Source organism: Clarias gariepinus, chromosome 4 (genome assembly GCF_024256425.1).
Source record: "Clarias gariepinus isolate MV-2021 ecotype Netherlands chromosome 4, CGAR_prim_01v2, whole genome shotgun sequence".
Classification (NCBI taxonomy): Eukaryota; Metazoa; Chordata; class Actinopteri; order Siluriformes; family Clariidae; genus Clarias; species Clarias gariepinus.
Window position 1 is genome coordinate 33,851,205 of NC_071103.1, and position 24,765 is coordinate 33,875,969.

At 43.2% G+C, this 24,765-nt stretch overlaps 1 protein-coding gene across 5 annotated transcripts in view; it reads left to right on the top strand.

Moving 5' to 3' along the window:
- Positions 1–365: 365 nt before the first annotated feature.
- rreb1a (ras responsive element binding protein 1a) overlaps positions 366–24,765 on the top strand; it is a 49,470-nt gene continuing 25,070 nt past the window's right edge. For 4 of the 5 annotated variants that reach the window (XM_053494343.1, XM_053494346.1, XM_053494344.1 and 1 more), the window contains exon 1: positions 366–839. In XM_053494343.1, the coding sequence (XP_053350318.1) occupies positions 800–839 (40 nt within the window). In that variant the 5' untranslated portion in view covers positions 366–799. Of the gene's footprint in view, positions 840–20,537; positions 20,588–24,765 lie in introns of all 5 variants that reach the window. The other variant, XM_053494345.1, reaches the window with a different exon arrangement.

A 24,765-nucleotide genomic window follows, 5' to 3' on the forward strand; every position in this document is an offset into this window, starting at 1 on the left:
TATTTAAATGAACCATTCTTGCATTTATTTAGTAACATGAACTTCAGTGTAGACTTCTTCATGGCAACCCTGTGCTCATCACTTCACATTACTGTCTTCTTTTTGTACATGTGCAAAATAAGTGTGTGTAGTTAGTAAACGTCACGTGCGCAACCCTTGATTGGTCGTATTGACCAAATATTGTGACGCACAAGTTGTATTAATATTAATAGGACATGATGGAGAGTGGTTAGATGTTAGATGCCACAGGTGTGTGTGTTTTTCTTTTATTGTTTGAACAACTTGAGTTTCCTTTTTCTTCCCTTGCGCGCGCACACACACACACATAGAGAGAGAGAGAGAGAGAGAGAGATGCTTGGAGCAGCCTCGGTCCCCTTGGAGACTCCGGCAGGAGCGCAACACGTGATGAGAGAGAGACACCGAGTGAGAGAGAGAGAAGAGAGAGAGAGAGCTGAAGAGGACGCGCGGAGAGAGAAGTGAAGAGAGGAGAGGAGAGGGGGAAAAAACCCGAATGAAAGTGCGTTTTCCTCTCCTCCCACCCTGACACATCTCGTTCTCCTCCCGTGGGGGGATTCAGAAGAAGAAGAAGAGGAGGAGAGAAAACACGGACTTAACCAACTTTTTGCACATCCTCGGGAAACGCCATTTTGATTCCTCTCCGAAACAGCTTTGCTTCTTTTCTCTATCCATCTCATTCTTTCTTTCCACCTATCCCACTCTTTCTTTAATCCATCATCACTCCCTCAATCCTTTACTCATCATCATCATCGTCATCTTCGTCATCATCATTATCATCAGCATGTCTCGGCGAAAGCAGCCAAACCCCAACAAAGTCAAACGTAAGTTACAGTTACAAACTTTCTTTTATGTCTTCTATGCTTTGATCAACACGTTCGCTTTTATGTCTCACTGTGTGCTTTGGTTTTGAGATTCGAAAACGCAGAAAAGTTTCTCTCTCTCTCTCTCTCGCTTTTGACTTCCTCGTTTCGCCGAGGACCTGATGCTCATCCGCAAACCTGCCCACATCACTGCGCTTTCATAAAGCCACACTTGTAACCATAAAGTTATTCATTTACACACTTTTAAAACTTTTTGTTCGACTGTGTGTGTGTGTTTAAGTTTAAAGGATGTCGGAGTTCAAAGTCTATCAGCTAGCTGTTGCTAACTAACAGGAGCATCCGTATCTCTCTCTCTCTCTCTCTCTCTCCCTCCCTGTGCGCCTTGCCCTTTGATCCTATACTTTTATAGTTATAGTTATTTTGTTTCTTCTGTCTTTTTGTCTTCATACATTTGTTTGTAATCAAACGTTTAGCTGCAACATTGTATGTTAAACAAACAAACAAACAAAAAAACAACAACAAAAAATCGTCACAGTTCTTTGAGGTGTGTATGTTTATTTTTAAAAGCGTGTTATTTCATCTAAGGAGTTTGGACGCTTATTTTATTTATTTGTTTGTTTATCTTATTGATGGTTTAACACGTGTGATGTTTTTGTAACTCTTCTATTTATTTCCTTTTTTGCTTTGATAGCTTCCTTTAAAACATGTTGTGTTAGTTTATAGGAATGGATGAAGCTCCGTTCTAAACCGCACCGTCGCGCACTATTCTCCGTCCTTACTATGACGCGTCCTATTCTGACGTAGGCTACTATGCAGTATGTTAGTGCGCGCTTTAGAACGTGGCCCCTGGTCTCTTGGGAAACGGCATCGCCTGAGCTAATTCCAGGATGCCTCGTTGCTAAGTGTGGTATATACGTATCGCGGGTCGAAACGACAACACCCGGGGTGGAAATGCGCGCCTGCCATGGCGTAGAGGCGATGTTGTAAGGTTTACTGGTGAAACCGGTCGTTTACTTGGCCACTCTGGGAGGAGGAGGAGGGAGGGAGGACAGATCCGGATGAGCAGTTCACATTCCATTACGAAATTCAACACTGCATGAGAGAGCAGGCCTTTAGCAGAAGTGCGCACACGTTATGCACACAGCAAGCACACCATGAGCACTTTTCTGTGTTTTCGTCCCAAGTTCTGCTCATTTAGTCTCCCTGCATGGTACAGGGTAATGTTTTCCCTTTCTCCAGCACACCTGACTCAACATATCAGGCTCCATGAGGTTAAAGTCTGTGTGTGTGTGTGTGTGTGTGTGTGTGAGAGAGAGAGAGAGCTAGCTAGCATCAGCACACCTATTAGCCTTTAAAAAAGTGATGCTGCTTTTGGTTTGTTTGATGAAACTTGGAGCATTTAAGCTATTGTTTGTTTTGCTGTTTTTTTTTTTTTTAGGTAAACATATGTAGGCCTCAGGATTGTGCACAAAATAAGCAATATGATGCACTGAATTTTTTGTTCATTTTAACTAACTATTTAAGCATGACTGAGCAAAAAATTAAAGAAAAAAAACCGTCACATAGGCAAAGAATTAGCACAGATACACATGATCATGTTGTTTTCAGTTGTTTCTATGACAAAAAAAAAAAACTAATATGATCGTTTTGTGAGTTCTTCATTCTACACGCAATGTCCTTCCTATGTTCTGGCAGTGGTAAAAAATGACCATAAAAGTAATGATGTTTTTTTTTTTTTTTTGTTGTTTTACCTGACAAATCTAAAAAACTTAAATGCACAGTTTGATGTCCACAGCCTCCCTGTTAAACACACACCGGCAAGGCTTCCATATAAGCACATGTATTATTATTATTTTTTTTAATTATCACTGACCTATCTGTGCCTTGAGTTTAAAGGATATGATTTGTTTAACATGGTTCATGTCATGTATACCATACTTGAAAATGCATTCCTTAAAAATATGGTGATGTGAAGAAAATAAAAATAAACAAAATCGCCAAAGCACTAAAAACTCTTAGCTGACATTCAATAATAATAAATTACTTAATAATTGTGTAGAATTAGTCTATGATCCTGATATGCAGAACACATTTGATTTCTGTAGTGCTACAGCTTTCGCCTTCGGTTGTGCATCATGGTTCAGTTTTATAGCTCACATCTCCAGAAAAATGTCATGCATGGCCCACAATTCTTGGCATGTTCAGTTTACTTCATGCATTCAGGGTGAATAAGAGAATAATTTTGTTCTCACTGCACCAAACAAATCGTGCTAGAGTTTGGAACAAACTGATGCAAGTAAGAAATATCACCAGGGTTCTGCTTGAAACTGGCTAAAACTGCATATGTTCATAAAAGTGCACGTGCAGCATGATTGAGAAACACCACTCTCTAGTCTGATGTGTTGCACATTTAAGATGCTAAAGTTGAAAAACGTGCTCGCTCGAAATGTTAAACCTGTAGGTTTGAAAGGGAAAAAGGAAAGGTCTGACACTTTTGTTTCCTAATCCTGCTTGTGAATTCGATTGCCGTAACACACCCTTTTTTTATTTTGTGAAGTGCTAATGAGTTTGTCAAGTTTAACTTGACTTGATGATCGATCCGGTACGTTTGGATAAATGGGCTAAGGCGGATTGTTATAATTATTATTATTATTTTTGTTTTTTTAAACCAAGTAATCCTCTTGCACATGATTGTTTGGAGGCCCTGGAGCAGTGATCAAGTAAAGGCATGCAAATTTGAACTAAAGTGACAGGAATAAAAGGAGATTGAAGTGCAGTTCCTGTATTACAGAAAACACACTCTGATGGAAAACAATAGGCGCTGAAAAACCGAAACCAGGACTCCAGATATAGCCTTGATGCAGAGAAGTGTATTCTTGATTGCAGTTGTTTGTGGTCCCAGTGGCCTCCGGTGCTGTTAAAATAATCTAGATATCAGCTTCTGTTGTTCTTAAACTTTAGCTGTTGTCATCCCATAGAAGTTTTTTTTCTTTTTTCTTTCTCGTTGCTGCCTGGGAGTCGCTGCTCTCCGTTTGTATGATTGTGAGCTGTGTTTGGGTGTGCAGGCCTAGGCTGGATGTGGCCTGCTCCATTGTGAGGTCTGTTGACAAAATATACAAATCGCAGGTTTCTGCTGAGACGAACAATGCCGGTGTAGCCGAGTGAGAGTTCAACTGAAAATCCTCCGTATGCATCCTTAAATACGCAATTAGCACAGGGCCTGAATGAAAGTGTAAATATTTATGGTAAGATTTAAATGCACAGGTGATGCCAAGATGGTTTGGTTTTATTAACCAAACCACAGGACATATAGATAAGCAGCCGCAACCTCTAATTTGATGTTTGGAAGAGAGTTTTAGTGTCAGAAGACATTTTTGTGAGTGTTTTTTTTAAATATTTTTTTTAATTTCTTTTATTATGATTTGAAAGACAGTTGAAGTGTATGATGTCTGAAGGATCTCTGTCTGCGTTTGGCTTAGACCAGTTAATTAAGCACACCTCTTCCCTGTAGGGATTCAGAATTACCCAGGGTACCGGCATTAGCAATTCCTAATTCATTTAAAGTGCAGTCTCCAGACGCCCAGGCTACTTAACCAACCCCCTTTCTGTCGGCAGCCAAACAATTGCTGGGTATCACTTTGCATCTGCTTATTACATAGAGCACAGGATTTACATGTACTGTTTGCTTTGTTATTCATTCATTTTTTTCCCATTTTTGCATCTGAAAACAAAGTCTGTTCATACATCTAGTGAAGAGTAAAGAGAGTCAGTCTGATTATTCTTTAAAAAAAAAAAAAGGAAATAAGATTAAAATGACTCTCTTAACGAAGCATAGAATCAAATTTGAAAGTTTCAGATTGTGTATCTCTTCTCTTTAGGGTTTCGGCATGATGTAGAAGGTCCTGTGTTACCCCCGGGGTATTGATGAGCTGGCCCTTTGACTCCCAAGCTATATTTATCTTGCCTTTTTTTAGATAAGATTATATTCCTTCTTACTGACCGTGTAGAGCGGATGCAGGGACAAAACTCCCCCCCCTCCCCCCCGTGCGTTGGAATTGATTGAATTTGGTGAACCATGAGAGTTGAACCATAAAGTTGTTTTTAAATGGCACGAAAAAATGTAACTATGTATTAAATGCTGATAATCTGGCTGTCCATAACAATATCCGAACTAATGTTAATGTTGATTATTGAACGTATGTTCACAATTCAGAAAGCGTCCTGCTTCAGCCTTGATGTGTAGCCTGAGTATACAAGCCGTTAAAAAAAAAAAGCTGTGGTCAAACTGAAGATTAATTGCTCATCTGTGTTCATGTAGATTAAGAGACACTTTGTTCATCTCATGTTTTTCTGACCATGAACTGAAAAAGATGATGATTTCATATAAATAAGCACATTAGATGCTCAAAGGGGAAGTGTACACATGAGTTGTGAATGAGGATAAAATTGAGTGAATGCAAGCTGCAACTGGGAAAAAACAAACAAAAAAAAAAACAAAGCATGGTAGAGCATGGTTTGTGGCCAAGCCACTTTTAGTGGTTGGGGTGGGGGGGATATGGAGTCCTCACAGGAATAGTGCTGGACGCAGACATTATGGCAATGGCTATATTTGTGGTTGTCTCTGAAGGCTTGTTATGGCCTGCAGTTCATCAGTGGTAATGTATAAATGAAGCCACATCATGGCATGTTCTCTCAGTAACAGGGTTTGATATTAGTCTAGTTGTGTAAGTTTCACTTTGATAATGTTATTTCTAACAATGTCACATGTCCTAGTCGAAACTCTGGCCTGTTTCAACATGATGTGTGTGCCACTGTTGCCTGCTTGATTCCACATAATTTATTATTATAATTTTTTTTCATCTACCTCCCATTTTGTCTTTTGAGTTTTTTTTTTAATGTCTAGTCTTTTTTTCCCCTCTTTTTAATTATTTTTTTTATTACACCCCCTGAGTACTTTAGCCGCCATAATATGATGCACAAACTATCTTGTTTTGCGAAACTGCATTCAGGAAAGCTTTCATTACGCCCGTGACCTAATCACCCGCCGTCGAGCAGTCAGCAGACCAAGCTGATGTGCTCATCCCGATGGCTCATCAGCTCAGTTTTTGACAACCTGGTCACAAAAGCCTACGTGTCAGTTAGGCTCACCTCGTCGTCCTCCTCCTCCTCCTCCTTTTTTTTCCTCCTCCTCCTCCTCTTTCAACATGTTGTGCCTCTATCACCTTTCCCGAACAACCCCCTTCAGCTCGAACAGGCAAATAGAGCAGGTATTTACTGTGGGTCCAAAGTCTAACTCAAGGGCTGTCACTGATGTGAAAGAATGCCAGAGCAGGGAAGAACAAAAGATATGGAGAGAAGCACGCAGAGAAGAAAAATGCGAAGAGAAGAAGGGATCGTCAGGAAGTGAAACTGTGCCTCTCAACTGAGGTGGACAGGGAAGTGATGGAGGAAGTGGCGGAACAATAGTGTTAAAGCAGTCACCCCCTTGACGGTTCACTCATGTCTTTTGCACATGGCTTATACTACAGCTTTTTTTTCCCTCCCTCTCTCTCTTTTTGTTTTTTCGATGTTATCTCGAAGGCTAAATAGTGTTGAGACTGATGGGAGAAAAAGGCCGTGCTAAACGACAGCCTCTCTTGCTGAACCTTAACCCCCCTTGCCCCCCCCTCCCTTGCTCTGTATTAGCCTCTCTTTCTTTTTTAGAAGCTCTCCCTCACTCTGTCTGTCTTCTCTCGAGCCTGAAGCTCTCCCTCCCTGCCTGGCGTTCTTGCTGACTAAACAGTTTTGTCAGCTGGCAGTAGTGCTCAGGCTGAGGATTTGCGATAGCTTCTGGAGGTTGGAGCGAGGGGGAGGGGTGGTACTCCCAGGCAGCACTTGTTGCTCAGTGGAACCGAGAGAACGATGAAGGGAGGGAGAAAGAGGGAGGGAAGAAGGGAGGTAGAGAGAGAGAGAGAGAGAGAGAGAGAGAGAGAAGGAGCCTGCAGGAAGGAAGGGGGGGGGGGGTGGTAAAGTGGCAGCAACAGCATCGCCCGACCAGTTTTTTTTTTTTTTTTGCGAGAGAGAAAGAGAATGCAAATGTTACACAGCTGAATTGCCTGTATCTTTTTACAACCAGATTGTTGTGACCGCAATCAAAGTTATATAGCTATACCGGAGAAGACAGACTTCAGTTTGTTTTGCTTTCACAGACTCGTCCCACTTTCCAGCCCATGCCCAAAGTTTACCCCTGGGTGGTACTTTGTGTTTTCCACGTCTGCCACTTTTAAAGACGAGCAGGGGGGAAAAAAAAGAAAGAAAAAAACCTGCCGAGTGCCTTTGTGTAGACAGTACTAATCTGGCTGGACTGGGCCATGCTGTTAGATTAACAAACCTAGCCCATGAGGATGAGACAAGCTGCCCTAATGACACCCTACCTGAAAACCCTAGTGCATGCTGGGAAAAGAGAAGTGGCTCAGCTGATGTTGACGGCATCTCGAGAAGATTGCGCTTGACTCAATTTTTTTTTTAAACCTCCAAACTTAGCATGAGTATATTTTTAAAGCATTTGCGGTTACATTCAGTTGCAAAACACGTAATTAGAAGGGTGGGCTTTTGGCGTTACTCTCTTGCGGTAACCCCACTGTCTCACAGACGTGTTTTTTTTTTTTTTGCTACCTTTTCAGCGCCCTAGGTGCTCAATGCACACCCACATACACAATGACCTGCCTCCCCACTCACGCTGGGCTGAAAAGGTACCATTGTTTGTTCTGCAAACACGGGACACACCTTGTCTCCACAGAAACACAGCTCATGCCCCTACTTTTGCTGCTTCTTTGCTTTGTAAAAAAGTTCAGCCACACACCATTTTCAGCCTCACTGGGACCGTGTCTGTCTCTCTCTCTCTCTCTCTCTCTCTCTTTCTCTTTTTACTTGAAAGAAAGCATCCCCAAGCAAGTGGTACACCTGTGGGGGAGGGGAGGTAAGGGTGGGGTCCATTAGCAATACCTGAAATGGAGGTGGAGAGACTCACTGAAGAATAGGATTGGGGCTTGGTGATGGGGAGGGGGACTGAGGAATCTGACACGCTGAAAGTTCAGCTGCAGTTTTTTCCCTTTTTACAAAAGTCTTGCTAAATACCCAGAGCGGACAAGGAACTGCCAAATATGCTGCGTCTTTGCTTTTTCAGAAACGATTCAGAAGCCATTCAGAGAAACTGCCATGTCATTGCATGTTGGTCACATTTCTTTAACCTTTATCACCATGTTGCTGTTTCAGCCAAAAAAAAAAACTTGTTTCTAATAAACAAGTATCAGCATGCATTTTATAACTGAACAATACAAACAAGATGTTCACCATCTTGTCCATCGCAGAAGCAGAATAATAGGGACAGGGATTTCCAGTCAAGTTTGTCTTCCCCAAATACTGTTTCAGACTGGTATTGCAAACATAAAGCCGTAGCTGAACTATGGCCTGGGAATGACTGTTATCTGGACGCCACACCCAAGCCCTACTTGCATCTCTGACTGCAGCAACAACTTCTTACTGAGTTCAAATGAACCCACAGACAGTATACATACCCTGAGCTTCAGTTAATGCCCCACCATTGCAGAGCAAATGGAAAAACAAACCCCCACACCATCAGGTCGTGCAATTTAACAGAAGACTGAGAAACCCACCCTCCCCACGTGTGTTGGTACATAAGCATTAGAAAGATGGTGGACACAGATGCAGTCAGTAGTAGTGTTTTCAAAATAAATGCCGTACAGTGATGCAGACCGGGCTGGTGAAGTGCTCGGGGCGGGTGGGGACTTGGCTATTTTAAGGTTGTACATCTAAGCCTAAATTTGGGTTGCGGTTATGTGGGGGTAGGTGAAACGTAAAGACGTGCCTGGCCCACTAGACTAAGGTTAATGGTACACTGTAAGCCTCCCTTGAGAAACAAGGAGTCAATGGTCCTGGTCCTACCACGCCTCTGAGGAAGAAGACACAAAAGGGAGTGATTTGGACTCTTTCTCCTGTGTGAAACCTGGCCTCTTGATCAGGATCTGGGCGCATAAAGAACAACCACAAAACCCCGCCCACCTTCAACACCTATTCCATATCAGTGATTCACACTTATCAAAAGAGGCCTACTTGAACAACACTGGCTTGTTCGAGCCCAGCTCCCTGTGCCCTACCTTTCACATATTTACTCTCTCGCACTCAGTTTGTTAGGTTCCTTACAATAAAAGTAATTCAATTCCCAGCTCATAATCTTGTTTTATCAGCTCCAGAGTTGTGCACAGAGCGTTTTACGGCGTAGTGGGTAAGAAGGTACATGCAAACGCAATAAGGGCCGACTTGTCCGTGCCTGCCGCGTAGATTACAAAAGGGGTGAGCTGTAACCACCATTTCTCAAAACAATTTCAGCTGAGGCTTAGTCATCAGGAAGTCAGTTGGTCACCCTGTCTTTCTCCGTCACACTTTGCCCTGTGACCTCTCCATCAAGCGGATCGGAGTGTTATCATTAACCGCTCAGTTAGGCCTCGGCTCGTGAACTTTGGTACTAAGTATCAGGGAAAGAAAAAGAAAAAAAAAAATGAGCAAAGATGGCCATAAAGTTTAGAGGAAGAAAGAGCGTGAGATAAGTAGGGTGTTGATAGGCTCGTAAGTAGGAAGCTGGGTCAAGGACTCTTCGAAGAGATTATTCCAGTCTTGTTTATAGTCACTATTTAATTGACTACTACAGTCATATTTCTTATGACTTATTTACACATGCAACAAATGCTGACCACTTTTAGAACAATTTAGGACAAACTTTGATTAAAATTTCCATATAGTACCAGTTTTCTTACTATAAAGGAAGTAAATGAATGAAAGTAGATACTAGAGAGTAATAGAAGTGATTCAAGTTTTTGTCTCAGGGGCAAAAGTAGCTCAGTAGTTTAGACCTTGGACTACTAATTGAGAGGTTATAGGTTCAAACCCCAGCACTGCCATGCTTGAGCAAGGCCCTTAAATACTCAGATGTATAAAGAGCTACAACGTTAGTCGCTCTGGATAAGGGCGTCTGCCGAATGCCCTTGTCATGTGTACCGAATTGAAATGAAGCCAAAAGGCCGAGCAGTTTCATTATCATGGCGATAATGATATGGCTCCATCCTTACTTCCAGAAAGTTAGACAGATCTGATTTCTGAGTAATAAACATGACCAAGGGTTCAGGATTCGGTGAGACTTCATGTTGATCTCAGCAGTGTGTAATTAGTTCCGAACATCCATGTGTGTGTTTGTAGCGGTTTCCTCCGCTCATTTCATCCCTTGGCCTTGGTTAGAAAATGGCTTTTCCCACCAGACTGCAAAACTTTCAAATGTTTGCTGAACAGGAAATTGGCGAAAACTGCCTGTATCTTTCAGGATTTCATAATTACCACGACATTTAGAGAACTGCAGACAGAATGAACACAGGACATCCTCCGGGTTTGTGAGAACTTTGCTTCAGTGGACAAAGACTGACTCACCAGCCCAAAGTCAGTCAGTGATCTATGTTCCCTTCCTCTGTCTCCGTTTCAACATTAAGCGTTTTCATTCTCTCAAGGGTTGACTGTGTTGAGAGTTGTAACCCACCCACCAATCTGTACCCAGCCTGGTGCTGGCTCACATCTGATGGAACTCTCTTTATCACCCTGTTGGCAAAACATTGAGGGGGCCCATACAGATGGAAATGAGGCCTTTACAGTCCCACAGACGAAATGCAACTGCCCTAACGCCTCCGCAGAGTGCCATGGGATTACAAAAGGGACCGGTTAGTCTTGACCCCAGCCCGTGACTGCTGCGATGCTGAACGACAGAGATCTAGATGTTCCTCATTCAGCGCTCTCTCCGTGTACATTCTTTCATGTTGGTATCAGTTGTCCTTCACATATACATGCATTGCTGGCTTTTGAAAAGAGTTAACAGCTTATGAATGGCAATTAAAATAACACTAGTTGCACTGTAATGAATCTCACAGTCTACTGATTCTGCTTTTGTCCTATACACTTAATGGCCTCTTGTGTGTTTTAAATTGAATCGAGTGCAAACGACAAGGCATTTTATTTTCCTGTACAAAGATCTCTGCACTAAATGATGCTCGGGTTGGATCGGAAATTTGGCGCGGGTGATGAAATCAAGGATGTGTAGACACAGCTTTGGTCGCCACGTTGCAATTTGGCACTTTCTTTAGAAAGTCATCTGCTCGATCGGAGCATCCCGTTCAAACCTGGCGAGTTGCATCTTATCATGGAAAAAAAAAAAAGATAGATAACCAGAACTTTTTTTTTTTTTTTTTTTAAAGCTTTCTGAAGTTCCAGAGCTTCCAACCCCCTATTTCAGATGAATTACTCCCTTGTAAGAGCATGTCCTCAGGCAGAGGCCTATGTACAGAGAGAGACGAGAGAGCAAGACTAGCACAGTGACTGTGGAGTGGCAAGAAAAAAAAAACAATGTGACTCTTATTTCAGCCAGAGGAGAGGAGGGGAGAGGAGTGTACGCGATGTGATGCCGCCGAGTCGCTTCAGTGTAACCGAGAAGTTCCAGCGTGCCCACATATCCCTGGAGTTTGATGGATAAGCCCTACTGGGAGAGCTGGTCTGCCTGTCAATCAAAGCACGCTGCCTTAGCAAACAGCTGGATACCTGGCCTTTCATTGGCTGAAGGGTAGTCATGTGATTTTGGTATTAGGGGGAAGGTCCTGAAATGTAGGTGGGTGAGCGCTTTCATTGCACCAGTTGGCTGATGTTATGGCCTTGTACTTTGGCCTCCATCCTCACTTTGGAGCTTAGGTCATATAACATCAGAACTGGAGCCAAAGTGCTGTGGAGGGAGGGAGGGAGGGGGAAAAAGTGAGGGCTAGATGTAGAGGTGTGTGCAGTGACTCATCTGGAATTGCAGATAACATTGCAGTTGTTCTGGCATTACAAGGACAGGTGTTGACTAAGTACAGTGCCATCTAGTTGCTGAATGAGTACTTTTTCCTTTTCTGCCAAGTGGCTGTGTTCTTCAGTGGAAGGGGAGGTCTGGCAGGCCACAAATCATGTGTGTATGCAAGAGTGTGTGTGTGTGAGAAGGAGAAAGAGAGCGAGAGAGACAGACAGACTTCGGGATAGCCTCAGTCTCAGTCCAGATGAAGGGTGTATTCTTCTTGCTTTCACAAAGAGCTCCATTATAGCATGCTGTAAGAGGCGTATCTGCCCAGTGCTCCATTAAACCCCCCCCCTCCAGCGGTTTTCCTCCGTCTCCCAAACAGACAAGGTGGAACCCACAGACGCCCGGCAGCACAACTCTACAACTTGTACCACTGCTAATAGCAGGCTAGGCATCAGTCCCTTAAACACCATGAAGGCACAGGGGTATGGATTTATTTTTAAGTCGAGAGACATTTGTTGGGATCATGGTGCATGGTGGAAACCCTGTCTGTAAGTCCTTTAAGTAGAGCTGAAAAAAAAAAAAAAGTTAGACAGAGTGTTGTTACAGGAGATTTCCTGACAGCTACTGACTGCTTTAAGTTTATTTTAATAAGATTTTGGGAAATTGTCATCTGCTTAACTATAGCATCAGTTCCCCTAGCTCATCCAGTTCTCTACAGGTCATGTGCAAAACTAAGACCAAGAATTCCAGACTGCACTCGGCGACTGTTATTAAAGTTTTGCAACCTAACGAGCGTTCTTTTAAAAGCAGAGACGTTTAAATCTATTGAAAGTCTTTGAGATCGGCAGCTCAGGGAGCACGTTGTGTGTTCAGGGCATATTGGAGATCTGTTCACGTCGGCGTGTAATGGCTTGTCGGCTTAACGGGCCTGAAAAGCCCTCCGAGCACCCGCTCCCTCCCTCCATCGTTTTCTTTTCAGGTGTAGGGAGGCTTTTGGGTTTTACCTCCTGAAACTAGGGGCCACGCCTTACCAGGAGTCTCTTGCTTCGAAAAGAGATTATCCTAAGCATCTTTAGTCCTTTAGTTTCCAGAGACATGAAGACAGAAATACAGCTGTGAGCTCAAATTCAGTGTGATTTAACCCCGAGCTAATCTTGGACTATTACATCTCTGTTTATCAGAAAACCTGATGAGTCCAGGCCATCAGCAAACCTCCTGGTTTTTCCATCCTAGTGTTGGGAGAATATTACATTCACACTCGCCTAGTCATCATTCACTCCCTGCCAAGTTTCTGTTTTTTTTTTTTTACCTTTTGTAAGAGTGTATGGTTTTCTTTCACTCACATCATGTCGTTTGTAGATTAGCGTTCAAAGACGATGGCGAAGATAATGTGTTAGTTTATATTATTATCATCCAGAAGTTTGTCTACTTGGCATGGACAGACTGTCCTGGAGGAGTGATTTACGGAGCGGAGCCGTCACTGCCGCCCTGCAATGAATGCACCATTTGTTGCAGACGGACAACTGTCAAGAGAAGAGCGCCGAGGCCTGCAGCGTCCCCGCTGTCATAAATACAGCTGAGGGAGCAGGCCAAGCAACCGGAGGAGAAAGGAGAAGGTGGGAGGGATTCCCATGTGCCTTCTATCTAGGAGTCTAGTTTCATTCATGGACCATGTTAAGCATGACTAAACACAAGAGTGGTAAATGTATTGAATGCATCCTGTACGGATGGTTTGAAACCGTTGCATGCGATGCACGATAAGAAAAAACCCGCTCCATGTCCATGCCCTGTTGGGTGCCAAAACAAAAAAACAGCTATAAATAGAGGATATCAGACATCTGATTTTTCCTGCAGGAACATGTCTGCAAAAACGAAGTAATCAGAAAAGCATCGGTGAGATGGACAGGGGGATTAGGGGCTCACTTTGTGTTTTTCCCCAGCGGTTCGCACCGTCGCATGTCTCTGTAGAAGCCTTGTAGCCCGACATCAATGCCAGTTTATTCATTTAAGATTTCTTTCCTAAAGGGAACTGAACATCAGCCTGCGAAAGCCTGCAGTGTTTTAATGCATCGGAAGGATAGTGATGGTCTGTAAGCAAGCCTGCCCGCGAACACTTGTGCACACATACACACTCGTACCATCTGTAGCGTGTGGAGGACAGTGTACGCTTTTTTTTTTTTTTTCCAAGGCAGCTGTCAGTGATACACCAATCTGTCAGCTCACAGTCTGCATCTGTACTCCTGCTTTGTAACTCGTACTGTGTGTGTGTGTTCATGTGCTAGTATGAGCATGCCTTCCAAATAAACATTTGTTGATCTGACCCGTTGTCAGTCTCTAGTGAGGAACCCCTCAGCTTTTCCTCATTCGACGTTCCTGTGCAGTTTGCACCGACATGGAGAGGAGGCTGAATTTGAGCCTGTCTCCTTCCCCTAGGCAGGCTCATATGACCAGACAACCTCTGCATCGGTACTCCGCTGAGAGCACAGCCAAGCCTGGGCAGCATACACACCATTCAGGCCCAAATAAAGACGTACTGGCTTGAGCGAGGGGGGGAAAAAAAAAGTGTCTCTGGCACCTGTTGCCAAGGACCAGCAGTTTGCAGCCATGTTTAATTCCAGAGCCAAGAGCTGCTGTGCCAGCAAGCTAACGCACACACTTCATCAGCTGAGTGTCAAGCCCGCATGATGTTAAAGCGAAGGAAACGTATCCCGAAATGAGTTTATAATTGGCACGAACCTGTAAATTTGTTACGATTCATTGCCTATAAGTATGTAAGTAAACTTCACGCTTCCTGTTTAAATATACTGACGTTTCCAGTGTTGGTTATTACTGATGCCGTGTTTATTGTGCCACTTCACTTCTTAAAGGTTGCCTTGCATTTTTAAGCTGTTCCAGACTTAATGCTGCCACGAGCTCTATGAGAATACCAGTGTAGTAAATACAACATGGTGCATGTTTGGCTATAAACGAAAAAAAAAGGTTTTATTAATTTACTCTCGTGTCTGTTTCAGCATCCAAGTTAGTCGGGGCCAGTTTACTACCGCTTGCTTTTCAATGAAATCAGATTTCAGATGATCAGTGGGCCAGGGACCAGTCACTGGACCGGTTTTCAGCCTAATTAGACTCGTGTTTAGATGATTCTGTGCATGCAATGGGTCGTGCTATAGTAAAGCATTCACGGGTTCGAATCTTGCTACAGCTGGAAGCCTGGGCATCTGATTGGCCGTGTTTTTAGGGGAGGGGGGGGGGGCGAGCGACACTACCTATTCCACTCATGCCAATCACACGTTTCTTAACCCCCAAATAGTCGATGTGTGGGCGGGTTGAAAAGACGCTGATGTCACATGGTTGGTTGCCATCAACTTCTTTCCAGTTGTTTTTTTATGCTGATCAGCAACACCACTACTACTGCTGCAAGGTGAACTGAATAACATTGATAAACAATTCTATATCAGTAAACTGATGACAGGATCATGGGCATCCAAGGCTCATTTATGCCTTTGAGGACCGAAGGCCGGTCCGCCTTGTCCTTCTATTCCAAACAAAGGACCAATGGAATGCACTGGACAAACAAGTCCGACCACTCGATAAATCCACAGCACCCAAAGCATCCTTTGCTAAGACACCACAGCACACCCCCCAGAGGTCTTGAGGTCCATGCCCAGAGCTGCACTGGTGGCACAAGGACAACCTTCACAACACTTAACGTTTTGTGAAGTTTCAATGTCTTCCAGATTTAATCATGTTTTGTTTAATAATTAAAATGGATTTTACCTTAAGTTCTCAATATCAAGCATTTATTTAGGTTGAATTTGTTTCTTCTTCGTGATTAAAAAAAAAAATATATACATCATTTAAGTTCTTTTCCAGGTTCCTGTCCTTGTTTCTCCTTGTAGATCCTGTAGAATCGAACTGTATTGAGGTCAGGGTGTAACGTAATGAGTCTTCTTCAGGTCTGACTTCTTTTTAAAAAAGAAATGATAAAATTGTAGAATGAATCTCAGCAGCTTTGCATTTAGGAGTTACACCACATACGACGCCAGCGCTCACTCGCACTAATCACCAGCTGGTCGGATTAGATAGCTATAACGGAAGTGACCGATGAGAATTTACTGTTTGCTGAGCCAGTCGAGCTGATGAAACTTTAATCACATCGCGGCTGGTTCGGAATCTCCATACCAGCACGTCCGTAGTAAAACATAAGCAGTCTTTTGGGGAAGATTTTCTGTAGAGAGGTCCCACGAGCATCTCTACAAGTCAGGCCATGTCTCCACCGCTTTCCTGTTAGTCTCCAGACATGGCCGTGATGGCAGTACTGCTCTCGCCATTGTTCCTTTTTTACTTTTTTTTTTTTTTTTTTACACTTATAAATGGTTTCAGTCTGGCACTTGGCTGTGGTTTGGACGGGGGGAAATATTTCGGAAGATGTACTGGAAGTTAAACACACACAGAGACCACATGGTTTCTGAAAGAAGGAAGGCTTGGCAGCGAGACTCCTGCTGCAGGGCGTGAAACTTTTCCTTTTTTTTCTTCCTCTCTGCTCAGAAACATTGATTGAAATCAAATCAAGTCTGTTTTCGTATTTAGTATACTTTTTGTAGCATTGAATATAGTGTAAAATAAAATCAAAGGTTAGGTGATGCTCAGAGCTTACTCGTTTCATCTTCACCTTAATCAGCAAACAAATCAAAATTCCTTTTTTTTTTCCGTTTCGAGAATCTAGAAAAGTATTTGTGTTCTTATGCAACATTTATGGAAGAGAGTATCTGAGTACGTCCTGATATGTGCGAGTGTGCCCGTGTGTACGGTCTGCATTGATAAGGATGTTCTTCCCCTCCCTCTGCTTCTCTTTGTCCTTTCTGTGGAACTAATACAAAGTGAGAAAGCGAGTGAGTCAGGCTGGGAAGCCGTTGACGTCGATCGTCGCCGTAGAGAGAAGGAGGGAACCGGACTTTCTTGTTAATCCAGATTAATGCAGCAACTTCGCTCTGGTGTACACTTCTATACACACACACACACACACACACACACACACACACACACACACACTTTCAGCATTTTAACTCTCTGCAACTACATCTGCTTTTTTTTTTTCATCTACTTTGAGAGTTCAGTCTGTGTCCAGCAGTCTGTCTGTGTCCCTTTATGTGTGTGTGTGTGTGTGTGTTTGGTGTTAGTGTTCAGTGTGAGGCTGAGGGTATGGGCAGGTGGAGAAGCTGTGAAGCCTGTGAACTGAAGAAGCTGTCGGTTCCTGCACTTGTCCGTGCCTGTCATCCTGCGCAGAAACAGCACAGCAGCATTCTTTATACACACACACACACACACACACACACACACACACACACACACACTCTCTCTCTCACTCTCATACGCACATGCACACTGTAATGCTCAGAGTCAATCGGTAACGTCCACCTCACACACGGACACTAATAATAACGTTTCTCTGTCTCCAATTACAATTATATTCTTGGCGAAAATTGCTACGTTGCCGTGTTTACGTTCGTCGGCGTAAATAGGACCGAATAAATTTAGAAAGAGTGCATAAATAGTGCAGGTCATAATTTTGCATGAAATCTTTTGGCACTTGATGCATCTTTGACTTTACAGAGCAACACAACCAGTATTGCTAGAGGTAATTTTTAGGCATTGTTTTTTTTTTTTTCCCGCGATTCTACTGATGTTAACTGTCTAAGGTTTATTTTGAAATATTAAAAACTACCAAAAGCATCTTAAGCATTGTGTAACTTGTGCTAACAATTGTTTAAATATCGACGGGGTTTAATCGTCTGCCCCACCCTCCAGCGAAGTAGGTAGCAGTATTGCACCAACCTGTCCGTAAACCCAAAAGAAGAAGAAGTGAGAGTCTCGCAAATTTGCAGGAAATGGAAGTCATTTGTATTTTTTTTTTTTCATAATCTGTGGTGTTGTAGACTTTTTAATGTTTGTAAGTATTTTTAAAAAGTGTGTTGGTCTTGGTCAAGGCCCTTAACCCTTCGGAATATAAGACACAAGGTTCTTGTAGGAATGGTATCTGGAATGAAATAAAAATCCCACGGCAATTACTTGCGGGGACAAAAATGTGGAAAGTGAGAGCTAGCCTAAGGGTGCCCCGCAACCCTCATGGCAGGCATGATGTCTACCCCTGACCCACAATTCACCTTTCGTACAACACAGGTTTTAAATGGCTATATAAGCCCGCCTCCGAATGTGCTACGAGCCGTCGGATCACAATGCGTCTTAGGGACGCGCTTGACCACGTTCACACCCGTACTCGGAGCTGACCACTCGTGACCTGATCACCCAGGACGCATGTTAACGTCCGGTGTGAACGGGGGGCCAGAGCTGTAAAAACCTGCTGGTGCTTGCTCTCTTCCCACTCCTGATACACCTGGACTAAAAATGTGGACATCTGGTTCACCCAAGGGTCGCTTTAAGAAACACGAATACTAGCATGTCATATCCAGATGTTGTGCAGAATATTCAGGAAGAGCACCAGGGTCGTGCGTCGAATGCCGAGTACAGTCATGTGATACTGGGGTAATGTTTTGTCATTGGTATTAGCTGGCAGGCTTATTTAACAAACATGAAGCTTTTACGGTTATGATGATGCACTGCTTAAGGCTCCGTCGTAAAGTGAACTAAATAGTGCACACGCTTGGTGGAAGCACCTAGGTGAAGGGTGCGCAACTATTTTGTAAGGAGAATTTAGCAACTAGTGTTTTTTTTTTGTTTTTTTGGTAAAATAATTGCGTTTATGTAAATAAAATGTAAGCGACATCATTGTTATTCAAGGGTCGGAGCCAGGCGATGACGTCGACAGCATTCCATCGCCAGCGCTAGTCACAGCTGCGCGGTTCTGTTTCCCTGCATCCTCTGTTTCACAGCCTCACACACTGCTGGTATTCAGCTGGTAAGGCTGGAGATGATGCAGAGACTGGGTGTTGTTTGTGCGTGCACATACACACACACACACGCGCGCACACACACACGCGCACACACTGGCATGGCTCAAGACCTTTGCAACCTAAAATGTCTCCTCCACCCAGCCATTATAACTACCTCAGTGTGTCTCAATTAGGCAGTCTTACCAGCCACTAATCTGATAATCACTGTCCTCTCTCTCTCCCTCCCTCCCTCCCTCCTTCTCTGGTTCTTTTATTTCTCTCATCTCCCCGCTGTCCTTTTTTTTTTTTTTTTTTTCCGTCCCCTTATCTTTTCCCCCCTTGTTACAAATTATTAGTTTTAAACCAGAATCCGTTCTTCACATTTTGATCATCATGGTCGGCTCCCGAAGCGTTACACATCCTCGTTCTTCCTCCAACTCCGTCTCTACTTGTCTCCTCCGTCTTTCCAAAAGCTCCTCCACAAAGACGATAAGCCCTAAATCTGTCGACTTCCACGTCTCTGCCCATCTGTATGTCGCTGTCTTTTAGAAACACACACACACATTTGCATAAACATACAGACAGGAACCGAGGCTAAATGAAGGACTTCAAAGACAAAATAAGAAGAAAGAAGTCGAACAGACGTAGAACTGCAAGACAGACGCGCACTGGACATGACGGCGTATTAAATCACCAGTAGAGATACAGGACAGTTTAGTGCCGCGCTGCTTACACTGAAAGTTTATGCCCCCCGTGGCTCTGTGTTGTGCTTCAGCATTGTAGCCAGAACGTTCATGTCCGACTAACTAAGCACATGTTGTATCGGAGGTGAATCTTATTATAGGTGATAATTTGTAGATGCCTGTAACAAAGCTGCTTGATCCCAACAGTCGCAGTATATACCCAGGCTCAAAAAGTTCAGATTTGGCATGTTTTTGATTATAGTAGGGAGAAGTCCAGTGCCAAACAGCCAACATGAGCACTTTGGCAAAGCATCTCTATGAGCATTCAAACTTTATTGTTTATTAAAACTCTTTATTAGGCGCTTAACAGTTTTTACTTCCTTTAAAAATCTGTGCGCACAAGAAACACCAAACAGACCAGGTGGGTCAAACAAAAAGTGAAGGTTTTATTATATATACACTTGTGTGCCCAAGTCGACTTTAAAAAAAATTATATAAAAGTTATTATGTATGTCAAAATGTTTATTATTTATAAACAAGTTAGATTTTATATCCCTCCTCCCGCCCCTAATGTGACCTCATATAGGAGGAGCCCCTCCCCCATCTCGTTTTCTTGTGGGCGTGGCTCAGATGTATTTACTTAGACACTGAAGAGGTGTGTTTTTATAGGAGAAGTGAAATACAGGGAGATTAAGGTATTAAAAAATGCACAATCTGAGGTGTGTTTCAGCCTGATGTTAAGGTGTTAATGAAGGATCAAGATATCTCATGTCTTTTATTCGCTTGCTTATTAAGTTCTCATCTATTTGGTGTTCATACTATGACATCACAGCCAATATTGGTATTAAAGGCAACTTTTCGATCGTCATAAGAACCCTAGTAAACAATCATTATGATGTAATGGATATTAAAACTGGGGGTTTGTTTTGTTGACAAGGGCGCACGCGTGTAATACTCTGAAATGTTACCGTACTCGCGCTCAGCTCTAATATTTGCATGGTAGGTTCACAGACTAAGCATCATTGTACGATTTATTGCTCTGTTAGACGGACACAGGAGATGTGAATCGAGTACCGTACCCTCATTGCTTCACTCATCGCATTAGACACACAAGCAGGTCTTGTGTAATAACCCGGTGTCATACTGCGGAAGGAGTTTGCATGAGTTGACTTTCAAGCATCTTTGTCTTGTCTGTCTGTCTCTCTGTGTGTGTGTGTGTGTGTGTGTGTGTGTGTATTAAACCCTATCTGTGGTCTCCCTGCAGTGTGAGCCGTGGGTGCTGACGCTCGAGGTTCACGGCGGTCCTTCTGACTGGTAAATATCCTTCCTTCTCAGGCCGTGCCTCCTCAACCTCACACACAGCCTCAGCACATCCTCAATTTCTGAAATAAAACACAGCATGGATGAACCCTTACAGAACTTTGCTTCCTGGGCAAGCATGCAAAGTATCATTTGAAACTTTACCCCCGTAGTGTCTTTGTGTTTCATCTTTCCCACATTATTCTTTGTCACTTTGCCGGCCTTGTTGCTCTTTAAAAAACTTTTTTATTTGAAACCTCAATTATATAAGGGTTTCAGTTGTTCAGCCGTGTCCAGTGCCTCTTCCGTTTCATGCCTCTGTGTCTCCGCTTGCTGCCCTCTTTTGCACGCAGAGAGACTGCACCGTGCACGCGTCCTGCCACGCTCGTGCTCATTCCTTTCACCCGAGTCCGACAGCATGCGCTCGCTCGCTCGCTCGCTTGCTACTGTTCGAAAGTGTGCAAGTCTTGTTTCATTTGTAATGTAATGTGTAGTGTGTTTCTGACATTCTAACCAGAACCAAAGCAATCATCAGAGTGCTAATGCAAAGTTATGTAAAGCACCGCAGGCGTGACGAGGGTTAGTGTCCTATGTTCACATTTCTCACTCACCAAGCGTTGAGTCTAATACCCGGCCGAATACCGACACTCACGTCCGCGCTGCTTTACAATTAACGGGCTGGCATCATATTAAAACATATTTACTTCGAGGAAAGTTTGCAGGAGCTCCTCACAAGGTAGAGGATGTTGTTTTTGAGCCGCACCGATCTTTTCCTGCACGTCATCGTGTGTGTTGGATTGGCGCGCGATGTGAAGTTGGATCCGTTTAAAGCTGCATGAATCATATTTTCCGATCCACGGTTGTAATTTGTATTGTTAGTGTGTGTGGTGTACGTGTGTGTGTGTGGGGGGGGTGTTGACATGAATACAGAAGACAAATTGTCTCAAAGCCCCCCCATGCGCTTATGTCTCATGATGTTTCACATAGCTCAGCAGCAGAGATTCGGTTACAAAACGATGTCCGTATCAGTCGGGTTTTAGGTATGTGATGATACCCAGAGCTGTGGATTGGATTGAAACTGAAAAGCTGAATCTTGAATTCTGTTGAAGATTTGACACTTCTGTAAGATTACAGGTTTTTCCGGTAGCTACATTTACACAGACAATATTTCTTCAATCCGATTGAAATCATTCCAGTTCAACTGTTTACATGGACCCTGATCTAATAAGATGCGTTTACACGCTCAAAGCATTACATCATTCACTTACTCATTCATCGTCTATACCGCTTTGTCCTGTATACAGGGCCACGGGGGGCCTGGAGCCTCTCACAGGAGACTTGGGGCACGAGCGGGGTACACCCTGGACGGGGTGCCAATCCATCACAGGGGACAAACACACTCACTCACTCAAATTGGGAACGCCATTCAGCCTAATTTGCATGCACACAGACCCGAGGCGGGAATCCAACCTAGACTTTAAAAGTGCAAGGCAATGGTGTTAACCACTACACCAGTGTGCAGTGCATTAAATCATATTAATAATTTAACCCAACCCTTTGTCTTGTTATAGCTTACAAGAATTTAAGTCTCCTCTCTAATTGGTTAGATGCTTCACTATGTAAAAAATATCGTGATGGTTATTGTGAGAGGGTTGTTTTGTGCTTACAAAGATTACACATCAGGAAATGGAAGCAAAATTAGTTTTTTGTTTTTTTGGAAACTCCTCGCATGACCTAGAGTTACCCCTATGTGGCGCAAACATGCGCAAAAGGAATGTATTTATTTCTACGAGAGAAAAGACGATCAGATGAAATGTTTACCTGTGAAAGTTCAGCCTTTATTTGTAACATATACTGTATAATACTGCACAGGGAAATTCTTTATCCTTTGCATGGCCCAGCTTCTTGTTTGTAGTCTGGGGTCAGAGCGCAGGGTCGGTGTTTATACGGCGCGGCCCTGGAGCAGACGGGGTTAAGGCCCTCGTCTCACCTGCCGAGGGACCAGGGACCGAACTTTTTACTTTCCGACGAGTAACTCTAATAATATTATCAGTAGCGAATGATATTCACCTATTAAATCCATTTTGATCCAGTCGGACTGTTGTGTTTATATGATGCATATTTATTCTGATCAGGGCGATTATTCCCATTATTAGTGTCATATTAGTTTCTAGGTAAACACAGCTACTGTGATTGCGACGGAAGTTAAGCGAACAGTGATGTGGTCTCGGCCTCCTTCCCTTGGGTGACAGGACACTGGATGTTTTCTGTCCCCGAGCTTCAGAATCTTTTGATGGTTGTAATATGTTCAGCTCTAGGCGCAGTTTGTTTATGCGTAGCCAGACCTAGTCCCCGGACTGATGGACGTTTTTAGTTGAAGCACTAATTGGTGCGTGTTTCCTGACAGTCTACAGGCAAATGTCTGATTTCTTTGAAATTAGGAAGTTACACTTGTCTGTGTTTAAACTCTCAGTCTGACTAGTGTCCCAAGGCTTCCCTTGACTGACCTTAAGGGAGTGTAACCCAAGGTCACCTGCATGGATGAATGCACTTCTTGTAGCTCTGTCTTTAAAAAAGTTAAACATTTGTTTGCTCCGTTTTTTTACGAGAGAGAGAGAGAGACCCAGGCGACGTGGAAGTGCAGGGTTCCAGTCCTGATGATGATGATGATACTATAGATACAGTTTAGATGTAGCGCAGTTGAGACTCTGTCCTGCCCCGGAGGCGTCCGCGCTGAGGCATGCCGACAGCCAGAGAGAACCTGTTTGAGTAGCGACGGAGCGTAGAGATCCTAGCCACAGCTGTCTCTTTAAAGGACATATACACACACACACACACACACACACACAAGTCTATGGTTTTCTCTTTTTTAAACAGACTCCGGCAAAGAAAACTCAACTCTCTCATCAACATCGTGTGTAACATGAGATCAGCTGACAGCTCGTAGGAGATGTGTGAAAGGAGAAGTTTCAGCAGGAAAGTTATTTCTTCCTCACATGGGGTTAGAAAGAAAGAAAGAAAAAAAAAGAAGGGAGCAAACTTGCAGCTTTATCGAAAACAGTCAAGAGTAAAAGCTCGTGTTTTTGCCCTCGTTTTTTTTTTTTTTTTATAGAATGCCGGTCATCGCAGAGACGTGGAAACCCTGCTCTCTGCTGGAGACTCTCTGCTGGAGAATCTGGCTGCCTCACAGGGCTGCCAAATTTCTCTGCACTGTGGTTGGAGCACATGGACACACCCAGCGTTCCCACTCAGAACCAAACGAAAGGAGTGGAGAGGACAATGCTATCTTGACGGTCTTAGATGAGTTAAACAGTAGCCTCTGTATGTGTGTGTGTGTGCACTTAGATAGCCACGTATGCTTGAACAGTTGTTTCTGTTCTGCTCTGTGGACAGTTCGAGCCAGACCTAGACAGGAAGCGTATAAATAAGTGCATTTTCCCACAGAATGAGTTGGCTTATACGTGTGGGAAAAATCCTCAATTCATTTATACACAAGGTCGTGCGTGTGTATAGGAGTATACGCATCAAGTGTTAACAGTCCTAGATGTTAACGGTCAAATTCGAATTTTATTTGTCACATACACATATGTGCATACGGTCGACTTTAGAACAACGTAAACGTGCCTAGCTTTCTAGGTTGATACGAAGCATCATTATTGTAGGATTTGACATTAAGGCTGTGTTTAGTTTAGTCAGCTTTGGTGCGCTCGTAACCGCGTCTGGCGTCTGATCGGCCAGGTGAGGATGCACACTGGTGGTGTGGCAGAATATCGGAGGAAAGACACGGAAATTACAATTGATTGCAGTGAGAAAGAGGTTCAATCAATTGAAAAACAGGAAGTGAGCCAGACAGGCTGGGCATTATGGGTGGCACGCAGCTAGGTCTGAGGTTAGGAGCTATTAAATCTGACTTAAGCTTGGAGTTAACTTATTCAGGCAACTGACAGCTGCTGTTTTTTAAAAATGATTTTATTATTTTATATTATTGTACAGCAGAGCTGAGCAACAAGCTGGGAGAGGGTATGTTCTTTTGAGGTCACATTAGGGGAAAAAAAAACTAAAAAAAATATATATATCATTTCTTATTTTGTGAACAGCAAAAAAAAAAAAAAAAAAAAAAATATATATATATATATATATATATATATATATATATATAATTTTTTATTCATTATTTTTTTTTTGTTGTCACC